This window comes from Myotis brandtii, unplaced genomic scaffold (assembly GCF_000412655.1).
Source record: "Myotis brandtii unplaced genomic scaffold, ASM41265v1 scaffold111, whole genome shotgun sequence".
Taxonomy (NCBI): domain Eukaryota; kingdom Metazoa; phylum Chordata; class Mammalia; order Chiroptera; family Vespertilionidae; genus Myotis; species Myotis brandtii.
Genome location: NW_005353789.1, coordinates 573731 through 597656, shown reverse-complemented (window position 1 = coordinate 597656; position 23926 = coordinate 573731). Strand labels below are relative to the sequence as shown.

At 41.7% G+C, this 23926-nt stretch overlaps 1 protein-coding gene across 1 annotated transcript in view; it reads right to left on the bottom strand.

Annotated features, from left to right (window-relative positions):
* HPSE (heparanase) overlaps window positions 1–23926 on the bottom strand; it is a 56489-nt gene that overhangs the window by 31567 nt on the left and 996 nt on the right. Inside the window, exons 2-4 of the mRNA XM_014544901.1 lie at window positions 23785–23926; window positions 12467–12612; window positions 9878–10003 (exon numbers count right to left, since the gene is read on the bottom strand). Coding sequence (XP_014400387.1) covers window positions 9878–10003; window positions 12467–12612; window positions 23785–23926 — 414 coding nt within the window. The remainder of the gene's footprint in view (window positions 1–9877; window positions 10004–12466; window positions 12613–23784) is intronic.

The following is a 23926-nucleotide window of genomic DNA, read 5'->3' as shown; positions in this document are numbered from 1 at the left end:
TGAAACCTACATAATCTTATAAATCAATGTCAACCCATTAAATATAATAAAGAAATAAAATAAAAATACAGGGTATCTGGTTAAATTTGAACTTCAAAGCAATAATGAACACTTTTTAGTGGATATTCTATGCAATAGTTGAGAAATACAGTAAAAAATTTTTTTATCTGAAATTCAAAGTTAACCAGGCAACCCTACTCACAGGGGTATTGCAGGATCTTTTAAATTGCAAGGGAAACACTTCGACGTCTGTTGGACAAGATGAGAATTATTACTATTCGGTTGTTTGAACCTAATGACCTATTAACAAACCCTTCGGTATTTCTTTTAGGCTAAATACGCTGTGAAAAAAATCACTGAGTCACTAAAGTGCCATAAAAGTTTGAGAACTTTTGAACTCAGATTTTTTTTTTTTACTTTTTAAAAATTTTTATTGCTTAAAGTATTACAAAGGGTATTACATATGTGTCCTTTTTTTCCCCGCCCTTGACAATCCCCTGGCCTCCCCTACCCCCCAGTGTCTTATGTCCATTGGTTTTGCTTATATGCATGCATACAAGTCCTTCGGTTGATCTCTTACTCCCCTCCCTTCTGCCCCCCAACCCTCTCTGGCCTTCCCACTGCAGTTTGACAATCAGTTTGAGGCAGCTCTGCCTCTGTATCTATTATTGTTCAAAAGTTTGTAATGGTCTTTATTATCCATGAATGAGTGAGATCATGTGGTATTTTTCCTTCATTGACTGGCTTATTTCACTTAGCATAATGCTCTCCAGCTCCATCCATGCCGTTGCAAATTGTAAGAGTTCCTTCTTTTTTACAGCAGCATAGTATTCCATCGTGTAGATGTACCACAGTTTTCTAATCCATTCATCTACTGATGGGCACTTAGGCTGTTTCCAGATCTTAGCTATGGTGAATTGTGCTGCTATGAACATATGGGTGCACATATCCTTTCTGATTGGTGTTTCTGGTTTCTTGGGATATATTCCTAGAAGTGGGATCACAGGGTCAAATGGGAGTTCCATTTCCAGTTTTTTGAGGAAACTCCATACTGTCTTCCATAGTGGCTGCACCAGTCTGCATTCCCACCAGCAGTGCACAAGTGTTCCTTTTTCTCCACATCCTCTCCAGCACTTGTCGTTTGTTGATTTGTTGATGATAGCCATTCTGACAGGTGTGAGATGGTACCTCATTGTTGTTTTGATTTGCATCTCTCGGATGATTAGTGACTTTGAGCATGTTTTCATATGTCTCTTGGCTTTCTGAATGTCCTCTTTTGAAAGGTGTCTATTTAGATCCTTTGCCCATTTTTTGATTGGATTGTTTATCTTCTTTTTGTTAAGTTGTATGAGTTCCCTATAAATTTTGGAGATTAGGCCCTTATCAGATATGACGTTGGCAAATATGTTTTCCCACGCAGTGGGTTTTCTTGTTGTTTTGTTGATGGTTTCTTTTGCTGTGCAGAAGCTTTTTATTTTGATGTAGTCCCATTTGTTCATTTTCTCTTTAGTTTCAACTGCCCTAGGAGCTGTATCAGTGAAGAAATTGCTTTGGCATATGTCTGAGATTTTGTTGCCTTTGGATTCTTCTAGAATTTTTATGGTTTCCTGTCGTACATTTAAGTCCTTTATCCATTTTGAGTTTATTCTTGTGTATGGTGTAAGTTGGTGGTCTAGTTTCATTTTCTTGCATATATCTGTCCAATTTTCCCAACACCATTTATTGAAGAGACTATCTTGGCTCCATTGTATGTTCTTGCCTCCTTTGTCAAATATTAATTGAGCATATTGGTTCGGGCTAATTTCTGGACTCTCTATTCTATTCCACTGATCTATATGTCTGTTCTTGTGCCAGTACCAGGCAGTTTTGAGAACAGTGGCTTTGTAATACAGCTTGATATCTGGCATTGAGATCCCACCTACTTTGTTCTTTCTCAGGATCGCTGCAGCTATTCGGGGTCTTTTTTTATTCCAGATGAATTTTTGGAGAGTTCGTTCTAGATCTTTGAAGTAGGCCATTGGTATTTTAATGGGAAGTGCGTTGAATTTATAGATTGCTTTGGGTAGTATGGACATTTTAATGATGTTGATTCTACCAATCCAAGAACATGGTATGTTCTTCCATCTCTTTATGTCTTCCTCTATCTCTTTTTTCAATGTCCTGTAGTTTTCTGAGTAGAGGTCTTTTACCTCTTTAGTTAAGTTTATTCCTAGGTATCTTAATTTTTTTGGTGCGATGGTAAATGGGATTGTTTTTATAATCTCTCTTTCTGAAAGTTCACTATTGGTGTATAGAAATGCCTCAGATTTCTTGGGGTTAATTTTGTATCCTGCTACATTGCCAAATTCATGTATTAAGTCTAGTAGTTTTTTGATGGAGTCTCTAGGGTTTTGTATGTATAATATCATGTCGTCTGCAAATAAGGACAGTTTTACTTCCTCTTTTCCAATTTGGATGCCTTTTATTTCTTCTTCTTGTCTAATTGCAATGGCTAATACTTCCAGGACTATGTTGAACAGGAGTGGTGAGAGTGGGCATCCTTGTCTTGTTCCTGTTCTTAGGGGAAATGGTGTTAGTTTTTGTCCATTGAGTATGATGTTGGCTGTGGGCCTGTCATATATGGCTTTTATTATGTTGAGGTATGATCCTTCTATTCCCACCTTGCTGAGAGTTTTTATCAAAAATGGGTGTTGGATTTTGTCGAATGCTTTTTCTGCATCAATTGATATGACCATGTGGTTTTTTTCTTTCAATTTGTTTATGTGATGTATTACGTTTATTGATTTACGGATGTTGTACCATCCTTGCATCCCTGGGATAAATCCTACTTGGTCATGGTGTATGATCTTTCTGATGTACTGTTGGATCCGATTTGCTAAGATTTTGTTGAGGATTTTGGCATCTATGTTCATGAGGGATATTGGCCTGTAATTCTCTTTCATTGTGTTGTCTTTACCTGGTTTTGGTATTAGGGTGATGCTGGCTTCATAGAATGAGCTTGGAAGTGTTCCTTCCTCTTGAATTTTTTGTAGTAGTCTGAGGAGGATAGGTTTTAGTTCTTCCTTGAATGTTTGGTAAAACTCCCCTGTGAAGCCGTCTGGTCCTGGGCTTTTGTTTGCTGGAAGCTTTTTGATGACTGCTTCAATTTCTTCCATAGTTATTGGCCTATTGAGATTTTTAGATTCTTCCTGATTGAGTGCTGGAATGTTGTATTTTTCTAGGAATTTGTCCATTTCCTCCAGGTTGTCTAGTTTGTTGGAGTAGAGCTGTCCATAGTATTTTTTAACAATCATTTGTATTTCTGTGGGGTCTGTTGTTATTTCGCCTCTATCGTTTCTGATTTTGTTTATTTGGGTTCTCTCTCTTTGCTTCTTGGTGAGCCTGGCTAGAGGTTTGTCAATCTTGTTTATCCTTTCAAAGAACCAGCTCTTGGTTTCATTGATTTTCTGTATTGTTTTTTTGGTCTCTATGTCATTTATTTCTGCTCTAATCTTTATTATCTCCTTCCTTCTGCTCACTCTGGGGTTTTCTTGTTGCTCTCTTTCTAATTCTTTGAGTTGAAGAGTTAGATGATTTACTACCATTTTTTCTTGTTTTTTGAGATAGGCCTGTAGAGCTATAAACTTCCCTCTCAGGACTGCTTTCATTGTGTCCCATAGGTTTTGGATTGTTGTGTTTTCATTGTCATTAGTTTCCAGGATGTTTTTAATTTCTTCTTTGATCTCATTGGTAACCCAATCAATATTTAATAACATGCTATTCAGCTTCCAAGTGTTTGAGTATTTTGGGTTGTTTTTATTGTAGTTTATTTCTAATATTATGCCATCGTGGTCTGAGAAGATGCTTTTTATGATTTCAATCTTCTTGAATTTGGGGAGACTTTGCTTGTGACCCAATATGTGGTCTATTTTTGAATCTGTCCCATGAGCACTTGAGTAGAATGTATATTCCGCGGCTTTGGGGTGAAGTGTTCTGAAGATGTCTATTAAGTCCATCTGATCTAGTGAGTCATTTAGGATTGCTGTTTCTCTGCTGATTGTTTGTCTAGAGGACTTATCCAGTGATGTCAGTGGTGTATTAAAGTCCCCTACTATGATTGTATTGTTGTCGATCTCTCCTTTGATATCTTCCAGGAGTTTTTTTATGTATTTGGGTGCTCCTGCATTGGGTGCATATATGTTTACCAGGGTTATATCTTCTTGTTGTATTGATCCCTTTAGTATTATGAAGTGGCCTTCCTTATCTCTTGTTATGGCCTTCACTTTGAGGTCTATTTTGTCTGATATAAGTATTGCTACCCCAGCTTTCTTTTCCTTTCCATTTGCCTGAAAGATATTTTTCCATCCCTTCACTTTCAGTCTGTGTGAGTCCCTTCTAATGAGGTGGGTCTCTTGTAGACAGCAGATGTATGGGTCATGTTTTTTTATCCATTCAGCCACTCGATGTCTTTTGGTTGGAGCATTTAGTCCGTTTACGTTTAAAGTTATTATTGAAAGGTACTTGTTTGTAGCCATTTCTTTTTTTGTGTGGCTGTTTTCTTTCTGAGCTTTTTATTTCTTCTTTTTACACCAGTCCCTTTAGCATTTCTTGCATTGCTGGCTTGGTGGTGATAAACTCCCTTAGCCTTTTTTTGTCTGTGAAGCTTCTTATTTCCCCTTCAATTTTGAATGATAGCCTTGCTGGATAGAGTATTCTTGGGTTCAGTCCTTTGCTTTGCATCACTTTGTAAATTTCTGTCCATTCTTTTCTGGCCTGATGTGTTTCTGTTGAGAAATCATTTGATAATCTAATGGGAGATCCCTTGTATGTAACTTTCCGTCTCTCTCTTGCAGCCTTTAAGATTCTCTCTTTGTCCTGAACATTTGCCATGGTAATTATGATGTGTCTTGGTGTGGGTCTTTTCGGGTTCACCTTGTTTGGGACTCTCTGTGCTTGTGTGACTTTTTTCTTCCCCACTTCAGGGAAGTTTTCTGATATTATTTCTTCGAGTAGGTTTTCTAATCCTTGTTCATCTTTCTGTTGTTCTGGCACCCCTATTATTCGTATGTTGTTTCGTTTCATGTTGTCCCAAAGCTCCCTTAGGCTCTCCTCCTGTCTTTTAATTTTTTTCTCCAATTGCAGTACAGTTTGGGTGTGTTTTGCTTCCTTGTCTTCTAATTCACTAATTCGGTCCTCCGCTTCTCCTAGTCTACTGTTGATGCTTTCAATGGTGTTTTTTATTGCAGCTATATCGCTCTTCATTTCTTCTTGGGTCTTGCATAAGTTATTGATTTTTTCATCTGTTTCTTCTTGCTTCTTGCATAAGTAGTTGATTTTTTCCTCCATCCGGTTTATGCACGCTAGGACCCTTATTCTGAATTCTTTTTCTGTCATGTTGCATGCCTCTGTCTCACTTAGCTGCTTTTCTGGCGAGTCCTCCTTTTCTTTCCTTTGGGGGTTTCTTTGCCTACCCATGTTTGATCTCACTGACATATCTAGATGTTGAGTCGTTCAGTGGCTGCTCCCTGGGTGGCAGTGGCTCCTTGGGCTGTGGTTGCTCCTTGGGTGGTTGCGGTAGCAGCTGCTCCTCAGTTGGCAGCAGCTCCTCTGGTGGGTGTTGTTCACAGCTGTGGTGGCTCTTCTGGCTGGTGGGGGGAGGCTTCACGTACAGCTGCTGTTCCTCAGACAGAGGGTGTGGTGATCAGGAGGCTGCTGTTGCTTGGATCTGCTTAGTCCTGCCAGGTATTTAGGAGAGTGTTGAATTTCCCTGTGATACACTGTTCCTCCGTGTTGTAAATCACAGTCCTGATTTTAAAGCAGGCCGTATTTGTGATCCAGACTGCCTTAATTTGTGTTCACCTAAGAGTCAGTTTGTGGCTCAGCCTCTGGGTGGCAGTGTTTTGGGGTTGGCCTCTGAGGCTATACGGCTTCTCTACTTAAAACTGGTTTGGGGAGGTCAACTGCCCAGAGCTGGTTTTTTAATCGTTACCCTGCTCTGCGTTGTTGGTGGGACTCAGATTTTTAAACCATTAACTAGTCTGTAATCACTGTTTGAGAGTGGCAACAGTGAAATTTTTAGTGTTATCTTTAAATGTTATCATATGCTAAATAAGTTATTGAGATTTGCATGTATATTTAGTCATTTGTTAAATAGGAATTTACTCTTGAACTCTCCCAGTTTAAAAACCAAATCTTGTGGGTGGGTGGGAAGAGATTAACCAAAGAACTTGTATGCATATATGCATAACCCATGGACACTGCAGGGTGCAAAGCTCTCTGAGCCCAGCTGCCCAGCGTTCCACTGGATCTTAAAGCCGCAGTTTAGGACAGCATGGGCCTTTGAGATTACTGAGTCCTCCCCGAACCTCCACCCTCATTTTCCTTTGAAGAAATGGACACCTAAAGAAACGAAGTGCTTTGTCCAATATCTCACAGCTCTTTGGTGCCATTACTAGTCTGTTATAAAATTCCTGGAACTGTCTACTCACTGCTATATTTTAGCCTTATACATTGCAGAAAGTGTCCTGATCAGGAATCTAAGTCCTGAGTTCCAGGTCCCACTCTCCCGCTTACAGACTGAATAACTGGGGGGTGGAACCCTGCATGAGCCTCAGCTATGGATCTGCAATCCTAGAACTGGTACTGTCATCCGCCTACCTATCTCACAAAACCAAGGTTGAAACTACACACGTGAAAACACTTTGTAAGGCATGCATATCTCTTACAGATATAAAGCACTGTTATTGCCTAGCCCAGGGGTGGGCAAACTTTTTGACTTGAGGGCCACAATGGGTTCTTAAACTGGACCGGAGGGCCGGAACAAAAGCATGGATGGAGTGTTTGTGTGAACTAATATAAATTCAAAGTAAACATCATTACATAAAAGGGTACGGTCTTTTTTTTTTTAGTTTTATTCATTTCAAACGGGCCGGATCCGGCCCACGGGCCGTAGTTTGCCCACGGCTGGCCTAGCCCCTTTACAAAGATTATGGCATTTTCAAAAAACCCGAAATGTTTGCATGTTAGCAGATTTATTCAACTCATACTTTACTCTTCTTCCATTTCTTCATTTTTCCAAATGCACTTGGAATGTATGTAGCTTGAAATTCTATTATACGCCTCCTATCACACAACAGTAACATCTCATAAGGGCTATATATTACTGAGTTTAAATCCACTCTTAAAAAAAATGCCTACTCCCTCCTCAAAATAAGAACAATGAGAAAACTCACAGCTGCCCGGCTGGAATGGCTCAGTTGGTTGAGCATCGTCACCTAAAGGTTGCCATTGGATTCCAGGTCAGGGCACAACCTGGGGTGCAGGTTCGATCCCTGGTTGGCATGGATGGAAGGCACCCAATCAATGTTTTCCTATCACATTGATGCTCCTCTTCCCCACCCCCTTTCCCAACTCCCTCCCTTTCTCTCTCTAAGCATGCCCTTGGGTGAGGATTTAAAAAAGAAAGAAAACTCACAGCTAATTATCCAACTCTCAGTCATTACCCAATATCTTATCCCTTCCTGCATGAGAGGATGGAAAGATCCCTGGGACAAAAGCAACGTAAATGACATTAAACATTGGCACTGTCTCTTTCCCTGGCATCATACCATAACACACTTATATATTTACATGAGTGTGTCCAGCATCCAGTGTGGGGTGGGTGTTGAGGGTGGAGGAGTATAATAATGAGGAAGAGAGGTGGAGAAGAGCACAGAATTAGCTCATTGAATGTGATTATTTTAATAAGAGCGTCTTCCTTTCTGCAGTCACACCCAGAATTATACCTGTAACACACTGCTGCCTTTCCTGTCTTAGCAGGTTTACAGTGTGAGTTTATAGTCCCATGACGAATGTTTTTGTCATCTTCTACTTAAGTGAAACACACCACCCAATGGGCTCTGGAATGAGAAAATGTCCCTGTATCTTCTAGGACACCTGTTTTAAGGGTACAGGCCACTGGCAAAGCAAGGTGTCCTTGCCCCAACAGACTTTTGTTCTCTCTTCCATGCCACCCCAAGTTACTCAGGCATTACCAACCCCAGCCATGGATGCAGAACAATGTGCAGAAACTCCCATTGGCTTCTGAGATACTTATCACTGTGATGAGTTGGTGCCCAGAATAAACACAGGGATTCCTATCTATATGTTGGCAAGACATACAGATTAAAATAGAGAATTTCAAACCAGAAGTCAAATGTTTCCAAATACAAATAAACAATCTGTATTTGTTACAGATTTTTGCATTGCCAAGAGGGTGGCTGGAGTTTTACTGACCCAGTTACTATGTAGTTAGCAAAGGCACTTTCCCCTGGTATAGGAACTATGAAGGCCCCAGTCCCACAGGCAGGAAAAGATGTTGAAAACCTGCCATTTTGGTTCCAGAAAGGTCATGTGAGAGCAAACCTTTTTTTTAAAGGAAAATTTAAGATAAATTGGTATACTATTTAATATGATTAAAGAAAAAAGTGGGAATCTGTAGATTACTTAATGCTGTGGGGTCTTCTCTAAGCAGGCCTTTATCATAAGGATTTGTTGCAAATGAGGCCTTGCTGCTGTAGGTCTCTCTGTACTTCTGTCATTCCTTTAACGGGATCTGAGGTGCCCTGCCTTATGCCAAATCCCATGCAACCAACATCAGAGTAGTCCCGCCTTATTTTAAAATGCAAAACAGTTTAGAGAACTACATTATCTATTAGCATATAACGTATTTTCCGATTTCTTATGTGTTGTGTGTTTTTTTCTGTATCTTATCAATTTAAAAATATAAAAATTAAAAAATCTATGGGATACACTGAAATCCAGAGAGTGTACAATATAAATCTTATGAAGATAATTTACTTTCAATGATGTACTTTTAGAAATACTGACTAACCCAAATTAACTTCAAGATCATTTATTTTTCAAAAGTTCCAAGAAGACAGTTGTGGATTCTCTGAGCAGGCTATTTCCTCAACTGAGATCTGGGGCAACATCATCCCTTAGGCGGGTCTGAAAAGATCAACTTTCAGATAAAAATATATTTTATAGTTAGATAAGGCTTGCTTGTTTAGTTGCTTCAAAGCCCTGCGTGACAACATCCTCCCATTTTGAAGATTGAAAAATGGTTTCAGTGAATGGAAATAACTTCCTGATTAGTTGCGCTACTCATGTGTTTGCAAACCACAGAAGAAAAAGAGAAAGCTGCGTCAAGGCCAAGACCGTCTGGTGTGACTCAGGATTCCTCTGCCTAATGCACCAACTCACAATAGGGGTTGCTTCTGGGAGGGGAGAGAGAATGGACAACAAGGTTTTCACATTCCACTCTTTATACTTTTCTATTTTACTTTTACATGACAAATGTATCCATGTCTTCCTTGATTTCCTAGCTCTTCAGAGAAGTTAAGGTTATTATAAGCTTATGAATGAATATTTTCTGGGACAAAACTATTTTGTGGCTAGTAGGTAAAGTCAGGTGAAGACAAGAAAAAAAAAACAAACCCATAAGTTTTGGGTTCAAGATTTCCATTAACTCTTTTTTTTATATATAGACTTAATTTTTTTAAATGCTTTTTAAATTTATTTCAGAGAAGAAAGGAGAGGGAAAGATAGAAACATCAATGATGAGAGTGAATCATTGATCAGCTACCTCCTGCATGTCCCCCACCCCCCCTCCACTGGGGATTGAGCCCCCAACCTGGGCATGTGCCCTGATCAGGAATTAAACCATAACCTCCTGGTTCATAGATAGACGCTCAACCACTGAGCCACACCAGCCGGACATCCCATTAACTCTTGATAACATTTGAGTATTATACAGCTTTACACAACTGCTATAGGGCTTATTAGATTGAAGGCCAAGTTCAAGCTCTCCAAATATTTTAGGGGCTGGGACACTTGCAGGGTGCCATTCATTTCTTACTTGAGTAGGTGGTGTTCTTGAACCTTTTGTAATACTGTTCTCTGAGTAGAAACTGCTCCTGGGATGGCCATTCCAGTTGTAACCTTTTCTCCACGTCAGAAGGGATGAATCCAGACTTGCAAATATCTGCAGAAGGGAGATAATTTAGAGAATCTATTTTCAGTGATAAGGTTGAAATTCCATACATTTATTTAGTTAGGTACTTATGTGGCTAAAGTAGGCTAAGTTTCTGGTTATTAGGTATGCGATCAGAGAAAATATATTCTGTTACAACAAGTCAAATTTGCTGGCTAATCAGTCACCACACACACACAAAAGGGCAGGTTTCTTAAGAAACATCGGCCATACACTGGACACAGAACACTGGACTGGACATAAGTTTACAATTCAGAAAGCTCCTCAGAAATGTGAAATTACCAGAGAGCCCCTCTGAAGAAAACATAGTTCAGTTTTCTTAAGGTTCACCTTCAAAATACAGAGAAATATGTTTTACTACATCTGATTAATTTCCTCTTGCCATAATGGCAGGACAGGAAATGTGGACGTTTTTCCTTCAAATCTGGGATCGTCAAAGCTTCTGAGGCCACAACGTGTGCACCTGGAAAATCCCCCACTGCCCTGTCAGGCAGACTGCGCCTCTTTATCACCAGACAGCGGGCCGGCAGGCGCTCACTGCCAGGCCTGGCTGACCCACCGGCGACTTCCTTTCTTGGAAGTGGCGCATTCTGGCTTTCTGGCAGCCAGTGCCCTATCCATCCCTGTGCTCACAAAGGATGTTTCAGTAGCGCTTGGATAATTCCATTGACCCCCACGCACCCCAAACAGGAAGAAGAAAATTGATCAGTGAAGGGCAGTTTCTGGTCTGAACTTATGAGACCTTCTGAATGCATATGACTGCTGGGAAAGGGCCAAGTCTACACGTAAACTATTCCAATGTGTCATTCAAAAAAAGCCTCCTGCTTTTTTCATTTTTTCTAATTACTATTCTACCAGTTTTTTAAAAATATATTTTTTATTGATAGTATTACAGATATTTCCCATTTCCCCCCCTGCTCTAGCCCCTTATTCTATCAATTTTGACCCAACATGGTTAACTGTTCTAAATATTTCCTAACTGAAGAAAATATGTACTACTAGTATATGAAAAGTGAAATATTATTCATTAATATATACACTATACAAACATTATCATTTAGTAATGTATTTGATGTCTATATAGCACTTACGAAAGACATGGGGCAAATCTTCGTGGCTTCCGTGGGCAGGTTTCTCAGGGGAAGCCCACACACTTCCCATATCAGAACTACCAGAGGAGCTTGCTAAACTTGGAACTAAGGTAGGAGCCCCGATATCCAGATATTTAAACTCACTCCAGGTGAAGTTTGAGAACCACTGCCCAGTAAGTCTTAAAATCTATTCTTAGAAGCAGAATATATCTCACATCCTCTACCTATATCTGACATCCACATTCTATAGGGTATTCCAAAAAAATGTATACACACTTTAATAGCTGATAACTCAATTTTCACTCCTTTTCAGGTTTAACTGACTTGAAATAATGGGTGAAGCCAGACTAAACTTTTAACAAAGAAAATTTATCCTAAAGTGCCACTAGACTTTTATTTTTTTTAATGGGGACACATAAAAGATAAAGTTTACAGTACAAAACCGGCAACAGTCAATGAATTGAGGGCACACAAATATTGAACAAAATGATGATTATTTTTTTTGGTTAATCCTCACCAGAGAATATTTTTTCCATTGTTTTTTCAGAGAGAATGGAAGGGAAAGAGGAATAGAGAGAGATAGAGATAGAGATAGAGATAGAGATAGAGATAGAGATAGAGATAGAGATAGAGAAACGTCAATGTGAGAGAAACATCAACTGGTTGCCTCCTGCACATGCCCAGGCAGGGAACAGGGAGCGAACCCTCAACCCAGGCATGTACCCTTGACCGGGAATCAAACCCACTACCCTCTGGTGCTCAGGCCAATGCTCTAACCACTGAGAAACACTGGCCACGGCCAAACACAATGATTCTTTATGTTTGCGATTCCATTGCTTCACATTATCCGCAGGACCTGGACTAGAATGGCCACCAGTTTGAAAACAGGCATTGACAGAAAAATTATTCATTTCTATAGATTCTTTTAAATTTTGAAAATGGACTATACGTTCGTAAACATGTTAATAGACACTGACTCTATAATCATTCAAAGTGAGTATACATTTTTTTGGACACCCTGTATTTCCAGAATAAAAGGGTTTCAACCCATTGCTATATCTTCAGCCAGAAATACTCTCGTCAGTTTGAGGCACTGCTACCAACATGCTCCCTCCAAGCAGCTCTGTCCTTCAACTCCTGTCGTTGTTCTATTTCCACACAATTAACTCTCCGCTATGCCCAGCACACCTTTGTTTGGTGAAGTCTCACATTCATGAAAACATCAGGAAGAGGAAACCTGCCCACTGCTTCCTTCTTTTGTGCAGGTGCCTCCACAGGTCAGTTGGAAGCCCTTAATCTCTGACTGAATGCCCATGACTAGCAACTTAATGAAAATATATGGTTAATCTTTAAAAAGTTTCACCGTGGTTTAACTGAGATTGCCAGTAACTTCTCTCTTCAAAGCTTGGCTCCTTCTTGGGATCAAAAACGAGAAAGTCTGTCTTGGTGCCACCAAATCTCAGGTATGCAGGAGACAAACCTCTGGCCAAAGTACGAAGCTTTGGAGAACTGTGAGGAAGACAAGCAAGAAATTAAAATTTTTCCCCCCAGAATAATCTGATCAAACATGTTTACTCCCTGTCTCGGTGGACCTATTTCTTCATGTCTAGCTGGACAGGCCGTGGAGGGAGCAGTCATATTGCTATATGGGGGAGTCATCTCATTCTGAATCTTTCTAATGGCCAGGTTGCTCTCTAGGCACCTGGAGGCAGTATGGAGCTCTAACTCTGGCAAAGCAGGATAGTGTTCAATCCGTTAAAAAAAACTCATAACCTTTTATGATTGTTGGAGGGAGTAGGAAAGAGGCTGAAAAGTACAGGAACAAAACAAACAAACAAAAAGTACAGGAACGATGACTTTGTGTTTCTTTAAAAAACAGATTGTCTTCAAAAATTTATGTTCCCACAGAAGTTCATAAATGACATAGGATTCCTCCTCCTCTCCCTAACCAGCCCTTCCCTAAGAAAACCATCCTTTTAAATTTAAGTCAACTAACTGTTCCTGGCCACACTGCTTTCTGGAACGCTCTTCAAACACATAAAATCAATGCTGTGTCATTCTTGGATTGGCCTGATTTTAGTTTACTTCTGGATTTATTTCAAATTGAAAAATCATCCCAGGAAAACTATCTAATTGTCAATATTTCTAACATCCTAGAAATTAAAGCCGAACCTAAAATTTAAAATTTTAAGATGTGCACCTGCTTGATTACACATAATGTTATGTAAAATTTTGGAAAGATTTATTTACTTATGCTCAAGGAAGCGAAATTAAGAGGTGGAAATTGACCAAAGGATAAGTCTCCTGCATTAAAGAACTTCAGTGATTCCTCCTCACCATTTTTTTGTTTGTAACTTGAGAACTTTTTACTGTACTATATAGGCACTTTTTCCTGTCTGAGCCTCTTCCTCCATAAAAAACACTTTCATGATGCTATTTATTTACTTAAAGACAAATATGCTAATATTATAGAGTAAAACATTTTCTTTGACCTAAAAGTTCATTTTCTCTGCATCTTAATAGAACTTAAAATATTTTTGTGGGTCCCAGCACGAGAAAATGCAGTACAAAGTGAGGCTTCAGAAATGTCATTAAACTGGATTCACTCTGACAAACACCCGACAACACCGGCACTCTGGGAAGGACAGCATCGGCCACAGGATCCTCACAACCACTAGAAAATATGCAGAAATGCTCACTTGGACTAGGTAAGGATCCAGAAGACAGTCAGTCCACTAACTGTAGGGAAGAGGACCAGAGCATCATTGTGTAATGGGCACAGAATTTCAGTTTGGGAAGATTAAAGTTTTAAGATGGGTGGCGGTGACGATTGCACAACAATGTGAAAGAACTGAATGTCAGTGGACACTTTAGAATGGTAAATTTTATGCTTGGTATATTTTACCACAATAAGACAAACCAACTGTAGGCACAGTGTGATTTCAACAATGAAAATAATAGATATAGAAGGAGATAAGAGTGATTATTATATGATAAGATGGATGATAGACTCTTTTCTATTGTTTTTCTGTATTTTACCTCTTTTCCATAATAAGCACATGATAGTTTAATTTATACGGGATTTTGTGTGTGTGTGTGTGCGTGTTAATGTTTTTTTAGAATAGATAAAGAAACCAAGATTTACTTAAAGGAGCTATCGCTATCCATTAATTTATTCAATAAATATTCATTGCAGGCCCACTCAGTGCCAAGCATCATGCTAGTTATTGGGGGCACAATGGCAAACAAGACAGAAATAGCTGCAGTTCTCATGTAATGTATAGTCTAGTGATATAGATGAACAAGTAAACAAGCAAGTCCAAAACAGTGCTATGAGAATATACAAAGGGATCCTAACCCAGACTTTGGGCTGGGGATAAAGAGTGGTTAGAGGTTTTCCAGGGGAAATGACTTCATTGCTAGACATTCAAAAATAATAAATCTTATCCAGATCAAAGATAGCGAAGTAGGATTGAAGGAAGTGTTTCAGGTGTAGGGGGAAGTCTGTGCAAAAACCAGAGGCAGGAGAACATATGGCACCACTGAAGAGCTGACAAGTATGGCCAGAGCCTAGAATTGGGGCAAGGAGTCGCTGAGAGAGGATATCTGGTGAAGCAAGTAGCACCATGACACGAAAGGCCTGTAAGCCACCATGTCTACAAGTTCCAACTTTATATGAGAGCAATGGGGAGCCATGGAAGGATTTAAAGCCATGAAGTGGCCTCACCAGACTTTTATTTTAGAAAAGAATCTCAGGCTATAGTATAAATAACTGAATAGAAGGACCAAGACTGTAGTCATAGTAATGTAAACAGAAAGTAATGGGCTGGGGTAAGGTAACAGCAGTGGGGATGGAGAGAAATGGATAAATTCAAGATGCATATGAAGGTAGAAATACCAGATTTGATGTTATTTGAATGTTGGAGAAGAATCAAGAATTGCCCCTGGAAGCATCTTGAAAGAAGGTAATATTTGCTGAGAAGAAGAATAGGTGATAGATTGGAGTTGGGGGTGAAGGGGAGGGGGACTTAGTTTTGTAGAATTTGAGATGCCAATGGAACACTTACCCTTTCAGCAGGCTAAAACATATTTCCATCAGGCCCTTGGCCATGTGTGCCTGAGTTCAGAAGACATATCGGTGAGGTATAGGGTGGAGAGCACTCAGTCTAAGAGTCAGTGACTAGTAACCCCAGCCCACAGGTGCAGAGACATGGCCCTAAAACTGATACAGGACCTTCTTCAGAGTCACTCCACTGCCTTTGGCCAGGCACTGATTCTAGTCCTTGACATTTTGATTGTGTTTGATGATAGAGGAAGCTCATTTAAATCTGTGTAGCTGGTATTTGTAAGATGGGAGAGGCTGGGGCTTTCTGGGAAATGTGGGGGGTGTCGGGGGGAGACTAGCAACAGATAGAGGTGCTGTGGCATCACTAGATGTGCATCTGTGCATGGCTGGGGTCAGATGTATGAGTGTCAGAGCCTAGTTCCCAGTGGTAGTAACTCTACCATCGTGGGTCACTCTCAGTCACATTACCCTGCCTTTATTACCTTCATCCTTAGTTGCTTCCTTGGTTTCCTATCTGTCCCAGTCCCCATCCCTGACCTAAGCCCTGTGAAAGCCCAGACCTTACCTGTGTGGCTCCTCGGAATCGTCACTGTGCCCAGAGAAGCATCTAGATAAGTCCCTGGCACACTGCTGGTGTTTAATAAGTATTGGTTAAGTGAATGAACTATTGAGTCCAGCCTGCTGAAAGGGCAAGTGGGGCCAGACAAAGACTGTTTTCTGGACAAAATAAAAACCCAGTGCTCTGGCTCCTGCCAAGGAAAGGAAGTCAGATGTTTCCAAGTATCGGTATTCAGGACCTTTTTGTTTGTCTCGTTGCAATGGAACATTTTCTTGTTTTGAGAATACAATATTGATGCCCTCTTACAAAAAAAACAAAAACAAAACCAGATTGAAAACAGATGCTAAACATGTCATAAAAATAAAACCGATCAAAGGTATCTTCATCATATATAGGAAAAAGAAAAGGGGGGAAAATCCACCACCGCCACAGTGACATGGAAATAACAAAAGGATACATAAAGCAGCAGCAGATATTCATTTCCGGAGCAGCTGTTAGGGGAAAGAAGTCTGCAGGTATTTTTATATTACCTTATGTCTGACAATAGGCTGCATATGTCTGGCACAAAAGCAAAGGTGTGCTGGAGCCAGCTTGTATTGGCTCGGACCAGCCGGTGAGAGCCAATTGTTAAGTTTTGAGAACCAGTTGTTAAACTGTTGGCAGTTTGAGATGAGCCATGGTGGGACTACTTATAGCAGAAATTGGAAGAAAACTTACATTAGTCTCCCCTCCTCCCAGGAGGCCCATGGTTCAACATTTCCTAGCCCACCACTGTATGAACAGTAATTCAACCCACGGAAGTGGGTAAGACCACTCAGGAAAGTATGTGAAGTGAAAAAACACCTAGGCCAGAAGTCTGAAGAACATCAACATTTAAGACAAGCTAGAGAAAGTCATGGAGAAGAACCGTTAGATAGGTGGGGAAACCCCCAGAAATGGAAGTGACACAGGCCCAAAGAGATGAGATAGTGTTTCAATTGTCAACCTTGCCAAATGCTTTCCACAGACTGTATTAATTTGCTAGGGTGCAGTAACGAAGTACCACACACTGGGTGGTGTGAACAAGGGACACTTATTGTCTTATAGTTCCAGAGGTTAGAAATCTGAAATCAAGGAGTTGGCGAGGCCACCATCCCTCTGAAGGATGGGTCTATTTCAGCCCTCTCCTAGCTTCTGGTAGTTCCTCATAGCAACATAACTCTAATCTTCACAGAGTGTTCTTTCTGTATGCATGTCTGTCTCCAAATTTCCCCTTTTTATAAGGACATCCATCATACTGGATTACAGCCTGCTCCATTCCAGTATGCCCAGTTCTTAACTAATTTTATTTCTGCAATGGCGCTATTTCCAAATAAGGTCACATACTGAGGTACTGAGGGTTAGGACTTCAACATATAAATTTGCAGGGGAACACCCAAACATTCAATCCATGACAGAGACCAACTTGAAAGTTGTTCACTGGATTTTGCAATAAAAGAAGGTGATTGATGTTGGAGAGATTTATTTCATGACACAGTGATGGGGACATTATGAAGGTGGAACAGGAAGGAATGGGCAGGAAGGAAGGCTGCAAAGGGAGAATGAGGGCAGTTCCTGCAGAGGCACGCGTGCAGGGAGGAGTTTGAGATGGGAAAGACTTGAGGATGTTCCTATGCTGACAGGGAGCATTCAATACAAACAGAGATATTAAAGATCCAGGGAAGAGAAGAGATGACTGACAGAGCAAAGTCCTTGGGGAGGCAAGAGGGGACAGGATCCAGAACAAATCAAGTAAATCAAGCTAGAATTGGCCTTGCCCGACCAACTGAACCATCCCATGCACCAAAAGGTCACCAGTTCGATTCCTGGTCAGGGCACATGCCAGGGTTTTAGCTCAATCACTGGCAGGGGGCATGCAGGAGGCAGCTGATCAATGTCTCTCTCTCTCTCTCTCTCTCTCTCTCTCTCTCAAAAAAGAAAGAAAAGAAAAAGAAAAAAAGGCCTAAGAAAAGAGAAAGGAAGAAAGGACATAGCCATGGTATGTCTGTAGGTTTAATGGCAGGAAGAAAAGGAAGTTCCTGTCTAGTGACTTCATTTTCTTTGGGAAACAAAAATGTGGTCATAGGCTAAGAGTGATGAGATGAAGATGGGCTCAGAGTTTTGAATGAAGTGGAGAATGAGAGAATCAGGGAAATGAAGAATTAAGAGTAGCACTAAGGGATAAGTCCGAAAGCCAAGAATTTATAGTGCAACATCAATCCATGTGGCTAGGAGAGTCCCTTCCACTCCCAAGAGCTCCATAACTCAGCTATACAGGGTGGCCACTGAGACTGGAAGCAGAGGTGAATACATAAAGGTGGCTTATTAATATGAATTATAATTCACAACTAGATAATATTTTCCATTTCAGGATTTCATAGCCACCCTATAGATTCCAAAAGAAGGAAAATACAATTAGACTAAGCTAGGTTTCGGTTTTAGCAGGAACAATGGAGCCGGGATTTGTGGATATTATCACATGAGCAGTTTATGTAGTAAATCAAGAAGTCAAAATCAGAGCGAGGAGGAGGCTGTTCAGTGGAGGTACTTAAAAAAAATAGTTGTGGTGGGATCCACAGAATGAAGGAGTTAAGAGAGTAAGGAGTTTAGTCCAAGAATGGGAGGTTTTAAGACTTCAGATGTTGAAAGATTCTTAGGGATGAAGAGTCAAGGCATGGCCATGGCATTAGGTGGCTGAAGCAGAGAGAAGCAATGTGTGCTAGTAGGTTGACTCCCTAGCGAAAAAAAAGTGCCCTGTTTTTTTAAATTCTCACCCAAGGATATGTTTTTTATTGATGAGAAAGAGAGAGAGAGAAAATGATGTGAGAGAGAAACATCAATCTGTTGTCTCCTGCACATGCCCAAACTGGGGATAGAACCTGCAACCTGGATATGTGCACTGACCGGGAATCGAACCCACAACCTTTTGGTTCAGGGGACTATACTCCAACAAACAGAGCTACCCATTCAGGGCAAAAGTGCCCTATTGTTTAGTGTTTGCCCATCTCCATGATGTAAATATTCCCACCACGGCTGAGTTCAGGCTATCAGTGCTGGTGTCACTGGTGGAGGTGGAAAGAGATGCACACGTTTTATAAGCTGCTGCAAGCCGATTCCAGTGAAACACTGAGTGAAGATTATTTTGAAATATGGGTGTGAAGAGATAGAGAGGTAGTTTATTTACGTGGACTTGAAGTCATCTAGGATGATGGTGGGGCATGGGAAAGGAGAGGAAAGTATGAGATCAGTGTCCGTCTTCAATCGATAACATGTGAGTTGAGAGGGGGGCCGCGCGCGGTGACAAGGAGCAGAGGACGAGACCCAGACATGGAGACAGGGAGCCTCACCCTGCAGTCATAAGAGTCGTCTATCTCTAGCCTGCATCAAGTTCATCTAAACTGAGTGCCTGGGGCATGTGGCATAGATTATTCCACTTAATCCTAAAACAACCCAATGAGGTGGTGTCATTATTATCCATATTTTACAGATAGGGAACCTGACACAGGCACCAAGCCACTAGGACCTGAACCACAGCAGGCTGGAGTTCAGACTGGTGGGTAGTTGTCTGGAAGCTGCACTGGGGAATGGGAGAAGAGTGCAGTATGGAGACTGCCCAGCCTCTACTCCAGAGGAGTCGCATCTACTTCTCTACTTCAGAGTTCTGCCAGGGCCAGGAGGTGGCAGGCATATTCTGTGAGGAGCACAGAACAGGGCTGCCATGCAAAGGGCTCCAGGGACCACAATAGAAGGTTTGGGAAGGAAGAGAAGAATGAGCACTCAGTTAGGGGGAGCACTTCTCAGAGGTTAGAAAATGTGAGTCTACATTATAAAGTGATGAACAAAAATAGATACAGAGGCAGAGCAGCATCAAACAGACTGCCACACTACAGCGGGAAAGCCGGGGAGGGTTGGGTTTTTCATGCATATAAGCATAACCAATGGACACAAGACGCTGAGGGGTAGGGGAGGCCGGGGGAAGGTCAAGCGGGGGAAGAAAAGGAGACATACTACTATTGCTTAAAGTATTACTACTCTTTGTAATACTTTAAGCAATAAAACAAAATTAAAAAAAGAAAAGAAATGTGAATCTATGCGTGGCTTTGATTGTTCTCAGTTCCCTGTTTCTCTTTGGTTACCTCTGTCAGCAACAGGCACATAGAGGGCCTATTGCTCTTTCCAACATCAGTTATCAAACCTTGCACTTGACATTGAAAATAACGACTTTTCTGAATATGAAAAGCAATTTTGTGGAGATACAGTAATCTGATTATCAAAAGTTATTATTAATAAATATTTATCAAATTGGCAAAAAGGGATGAACTTTGCTGAAGAAAAATAAGCAAATCCTATGAAAAGCAAACACAATGGCATTATCGTTGCTGTGGCTGTTTAGCACCAGGACACTACACTGTGGTTCTAGGATCTCTATCACTGACTCAGCGCTCTACTGTTTTACACTGTGTTAGTGAACCTTGCTTGATTGACATGGGGACTGCATTGTCTAACACGGTAACCACTAGTCACATGTGGTCGTGAGCGCTTGAAATGTAGCTAGTCTGAATTTGAGATGTGGTGTGAGTATAAAATATACACCAGGTTTTGAGGACTTGGTTAGAAAAAGAATGTGAAATATCTCATTAATATTTTTATATTGATTACATGTTGAAATTGCATTTTGTTACATAAAATATATTATTAAAATTAATTTCCCCTGCATGTTTTTACCTTTTTTTTTAGCATGGCTGCTAGAAAATTTAAAATTACATGTGTAGCTTGTATATGAGGATCACATTCTATTTCTACTGAGCAATACTGGTCTCAGTCCACCCATCTTTAAAGGCGAGGAGATTTTTTCCATTGATTTTTTTTTTTTTAGAGTGAGTAAAGGGGAGAGAGGACGGGGGAGGGAGAGAAACATCAATGTGAGAGAGACACATAGTTTGGTTGCCTCCCACATGCACCCCACACCCTAGCTGACCCAGGTACGTGCCCTTGACCGGAACTGAACCTGTGACCCTTTGGTCCTCGGGTTGACCCTCTAACCACTGAGAAAAACCGGCCAGGGCAGGTTTAGGAAGTTTTTGATTGGGCTGTTGATTAGATACTTCTGGGAAAAGGGCAAATTGAAAAGATGGTTCTTTCTAATTCTAGATTGTTCTATCACTGGCATTTACATTCTGTGTGCTCTGTGTTCTCTAATTGCAAATGTGAACAACAACCCAAAAAACCCCCTCTGTTTGCCATCATGGGAACGGAACCATGCCATCTGATTACATTTGCATAGGCCTCTTTGGAAGTACCTTGGAGGCTTAGACCCTGCTCCTCCTACTCTCAGGCCAGTGCTTCTTTCACTATATCAATCTTCTCAGTTTGTGTCTGGACAACCTTTTTTTTTTTTAAAGTATATCCTATCCTGTTGCCTTAAAAAGTATAAACTGCGTTACCTTCTTTTTGTGTATTCTTGTCTCTGCAATTAGCATTTGGGTTCAAACTCTGCTCCTTCCAGTATTAGCTGGCTGACCAGGGGCAAGTTACTGAATCTCCCTAAGCCTCAATCTCTCCCTTTTTATAATGGGGATAATACTAGTACTGACCTCAGAGTTTTGTAGTGAAGACTAAATGAGTTTATACCTAGATCCTAGGAGCTGCTTAGAACAGGGCCTGGCCTATGACAAGGGCTTCATTAGCATCAGCTAAATTTATTTTCTGCTCCTCCTTACTGCAGCTTTCATCTGCTGGGCTCTTGCTATCTTCACCCAAACAGCCTCACTTTTGAGGAACTGTAACAAAACAATGCCCCTCTCACCCTCCCTTCCTGTGGACAGATATTAAGCTCAGTGTTGTCTTCTGAAAAGGAAGCTAAATGGTTTGTCTTCTGAGACGGCCAGGCTACTCTGGGCACTGTGCTAACCATCCTGGAGCTGGGCCCTCAGACCCCATTTCCGAAGGTAGGTCTTAGAGGAGAAGGAGAGGGAGCTCCTGCCACTTGGAGCTGCAGTCTTTGAGTTCTCAGCTGGGAATAGTGTGGATGTGATTGCAGATGCCTCTGGGGAGTGGGCATTGAAGACAGCCTCTGCTAAGGAACGAATCTGGAGTGGCCAGGAGCCAGCCCTGGAGAGAAGTCCATTTGAACAGGAATACACTGTGTTTTGTAAACCAAAATCAGTTGTATCTATTGCATGTTGGGCTTTTTTGGTTTTCATTATCCTCCAGCCTTTAACAAAAAGGGGGGTAGGGTCAGGGAGGAAGAAAGAGTGCTATGGGATATAAAGAGATAGGTGCACTAAATCGCGGACTGGAAGTTCTGTGTGTATAGGGGGCTGAGGGTCCCAGCCAATTGGTTAGCTTAACCGCAGGGTGATCAGGCCTAGATCCCAAAAGTCATACTGTAGGTTTTTTCTTTTGGACCTGTTTTTCCAGGAAGGTATCCCCAAATGCCCTTCCTTGGGGAGGGGTGGGGCAGATCCTGGCCGCAACAGCAGAATAGAACCTGAGTTCTCACATTTCAGTAAGTGGTCATTTACTTAACCCCTCTGTTTTCAGTCAAGAACATCTCTTCTCTTACCATCCCCCACCACCCCCACCAAGCTAGGCCTGGGGTCCTCAGATATGTAGCCTATACTTTAGAGTTTCTTCAGAGAGATCTTTCTGTCTCCCAACCAGCTGCTACCTGTATCACCTTCCTACCCCTAAGGGGGAGGGGAAAAGTGGGGACTCCGCCACCAGGAAATTCTTGCTCTCCTGCCACAGAGGGAAAGATGGGGGTTAACTATGATCAAAAGATACAATGAGAACTGGTGAACGGTTATCAAACACTTGCCACTTTCCAGGAAGAAGCTGTTAGCTTACTTGGTGAACACTCTGTGTCAAACACTGTGCTAAGTACTTATGTGTCATCTCATCAAATCCTCGTTACAGTCCTGCAAGGAAGTTTTATAGAAGTTCCATTCTACAGGTGAAGAAATTGAGGCTCGGAGTTGCCAAACAACCCGTTAAGAACTAAGCCACCCTGCTTTGGCAGAGTTGGGAATCCAGCCAGGGCGGGTCTGACTGCCAATCTCTAACCCAGTCGGCTACCTGCCTTTATTTGCAGAATAAATGACTGAACTTAGCAGTGGCAGCTGACAGTGTGAGCACAGGAAGTTCAGCATATAGGTGTTTGGCAACGGCCAAAGATACCTAGCTGTCTGGGTTGGGTGAGGTGTGGCCGCCTCTGGAGGTTCTCATGACCTAGATGAGTGGCCTCGATGACCTGGCCCAGAAGACCTGTGACTGTCCCTGCAGCTCTCCATCTTGGGATCAGCCTGCACGCGTAGGGCAGGGGCCAGGGACCTGCATCAGGTTTGGTCTTTCTCCTATGAGAAAAAATTACAGCTGATAAAGCAGTGCCACATTTTGAGCCTCAACTTGGAGAGGTGTCTTTTTATTAAGGCTCTGTAAGGCACTGCGATCGTCTCCCTGGTCTCATTTATTTAATATTTAGACTTTAAAAAAGTGTAATATGGGAAATCTCTGTGCCTAATTTAGCTGTGAACCTAAAACTGCTCTTTAAAGGTGTATTTACAATATCCATGTTTTAGAGATATAATTTTAAAGTGTACCTATGGAGTAAGTAAGCTTTGAGATATTTTCCATCTATTTTTTTAACCCCTCCCGGAGCCCGGAGCCCGCCTGGCCCCAGGGGCACCTGCCCTGCACTGTGCAGCAGACCCAGGCTCACAGCTCCGGCGGCACTTGCTCGTCCCTCTCCCCGGAGCGTTCGCTGCCGGGCAGTTGGGAAGTTTCTTCCCTAAATTTCCTGTTAACACTTGGCCCTAAGTTGGCGCTCAGTCAACATCTGCTGAATGAATAAAGTAGGGAGGAATGAGTGGTTTGGAAGGGGTGAGAGAGAGAGAGAGAGAGAGAGAGAGAGAGAGAGAGAATTTCCGTGTCAGAAGAGACAAAAGAGCGGAGGGGAGGGGAGTGGTGGCAGGGCGGGCGTGGATGTCAGGAGCCGGGAGAGGGCACAGGGGCAGAGGGACCGGGGGCTGGCGCTTACCCCAGGAAGGTGAGGAACCGCGGGTCCGTGGCCAGGTTGGCGTCGATGGTGAAGGACAGGAACGCGGGGCTCACCTGGTGCACCGGCTGCTCCGTGGAAAAGTCCAGCTCCACGGCGTCCTCGGTGCGCGCGGGTCCCGTAA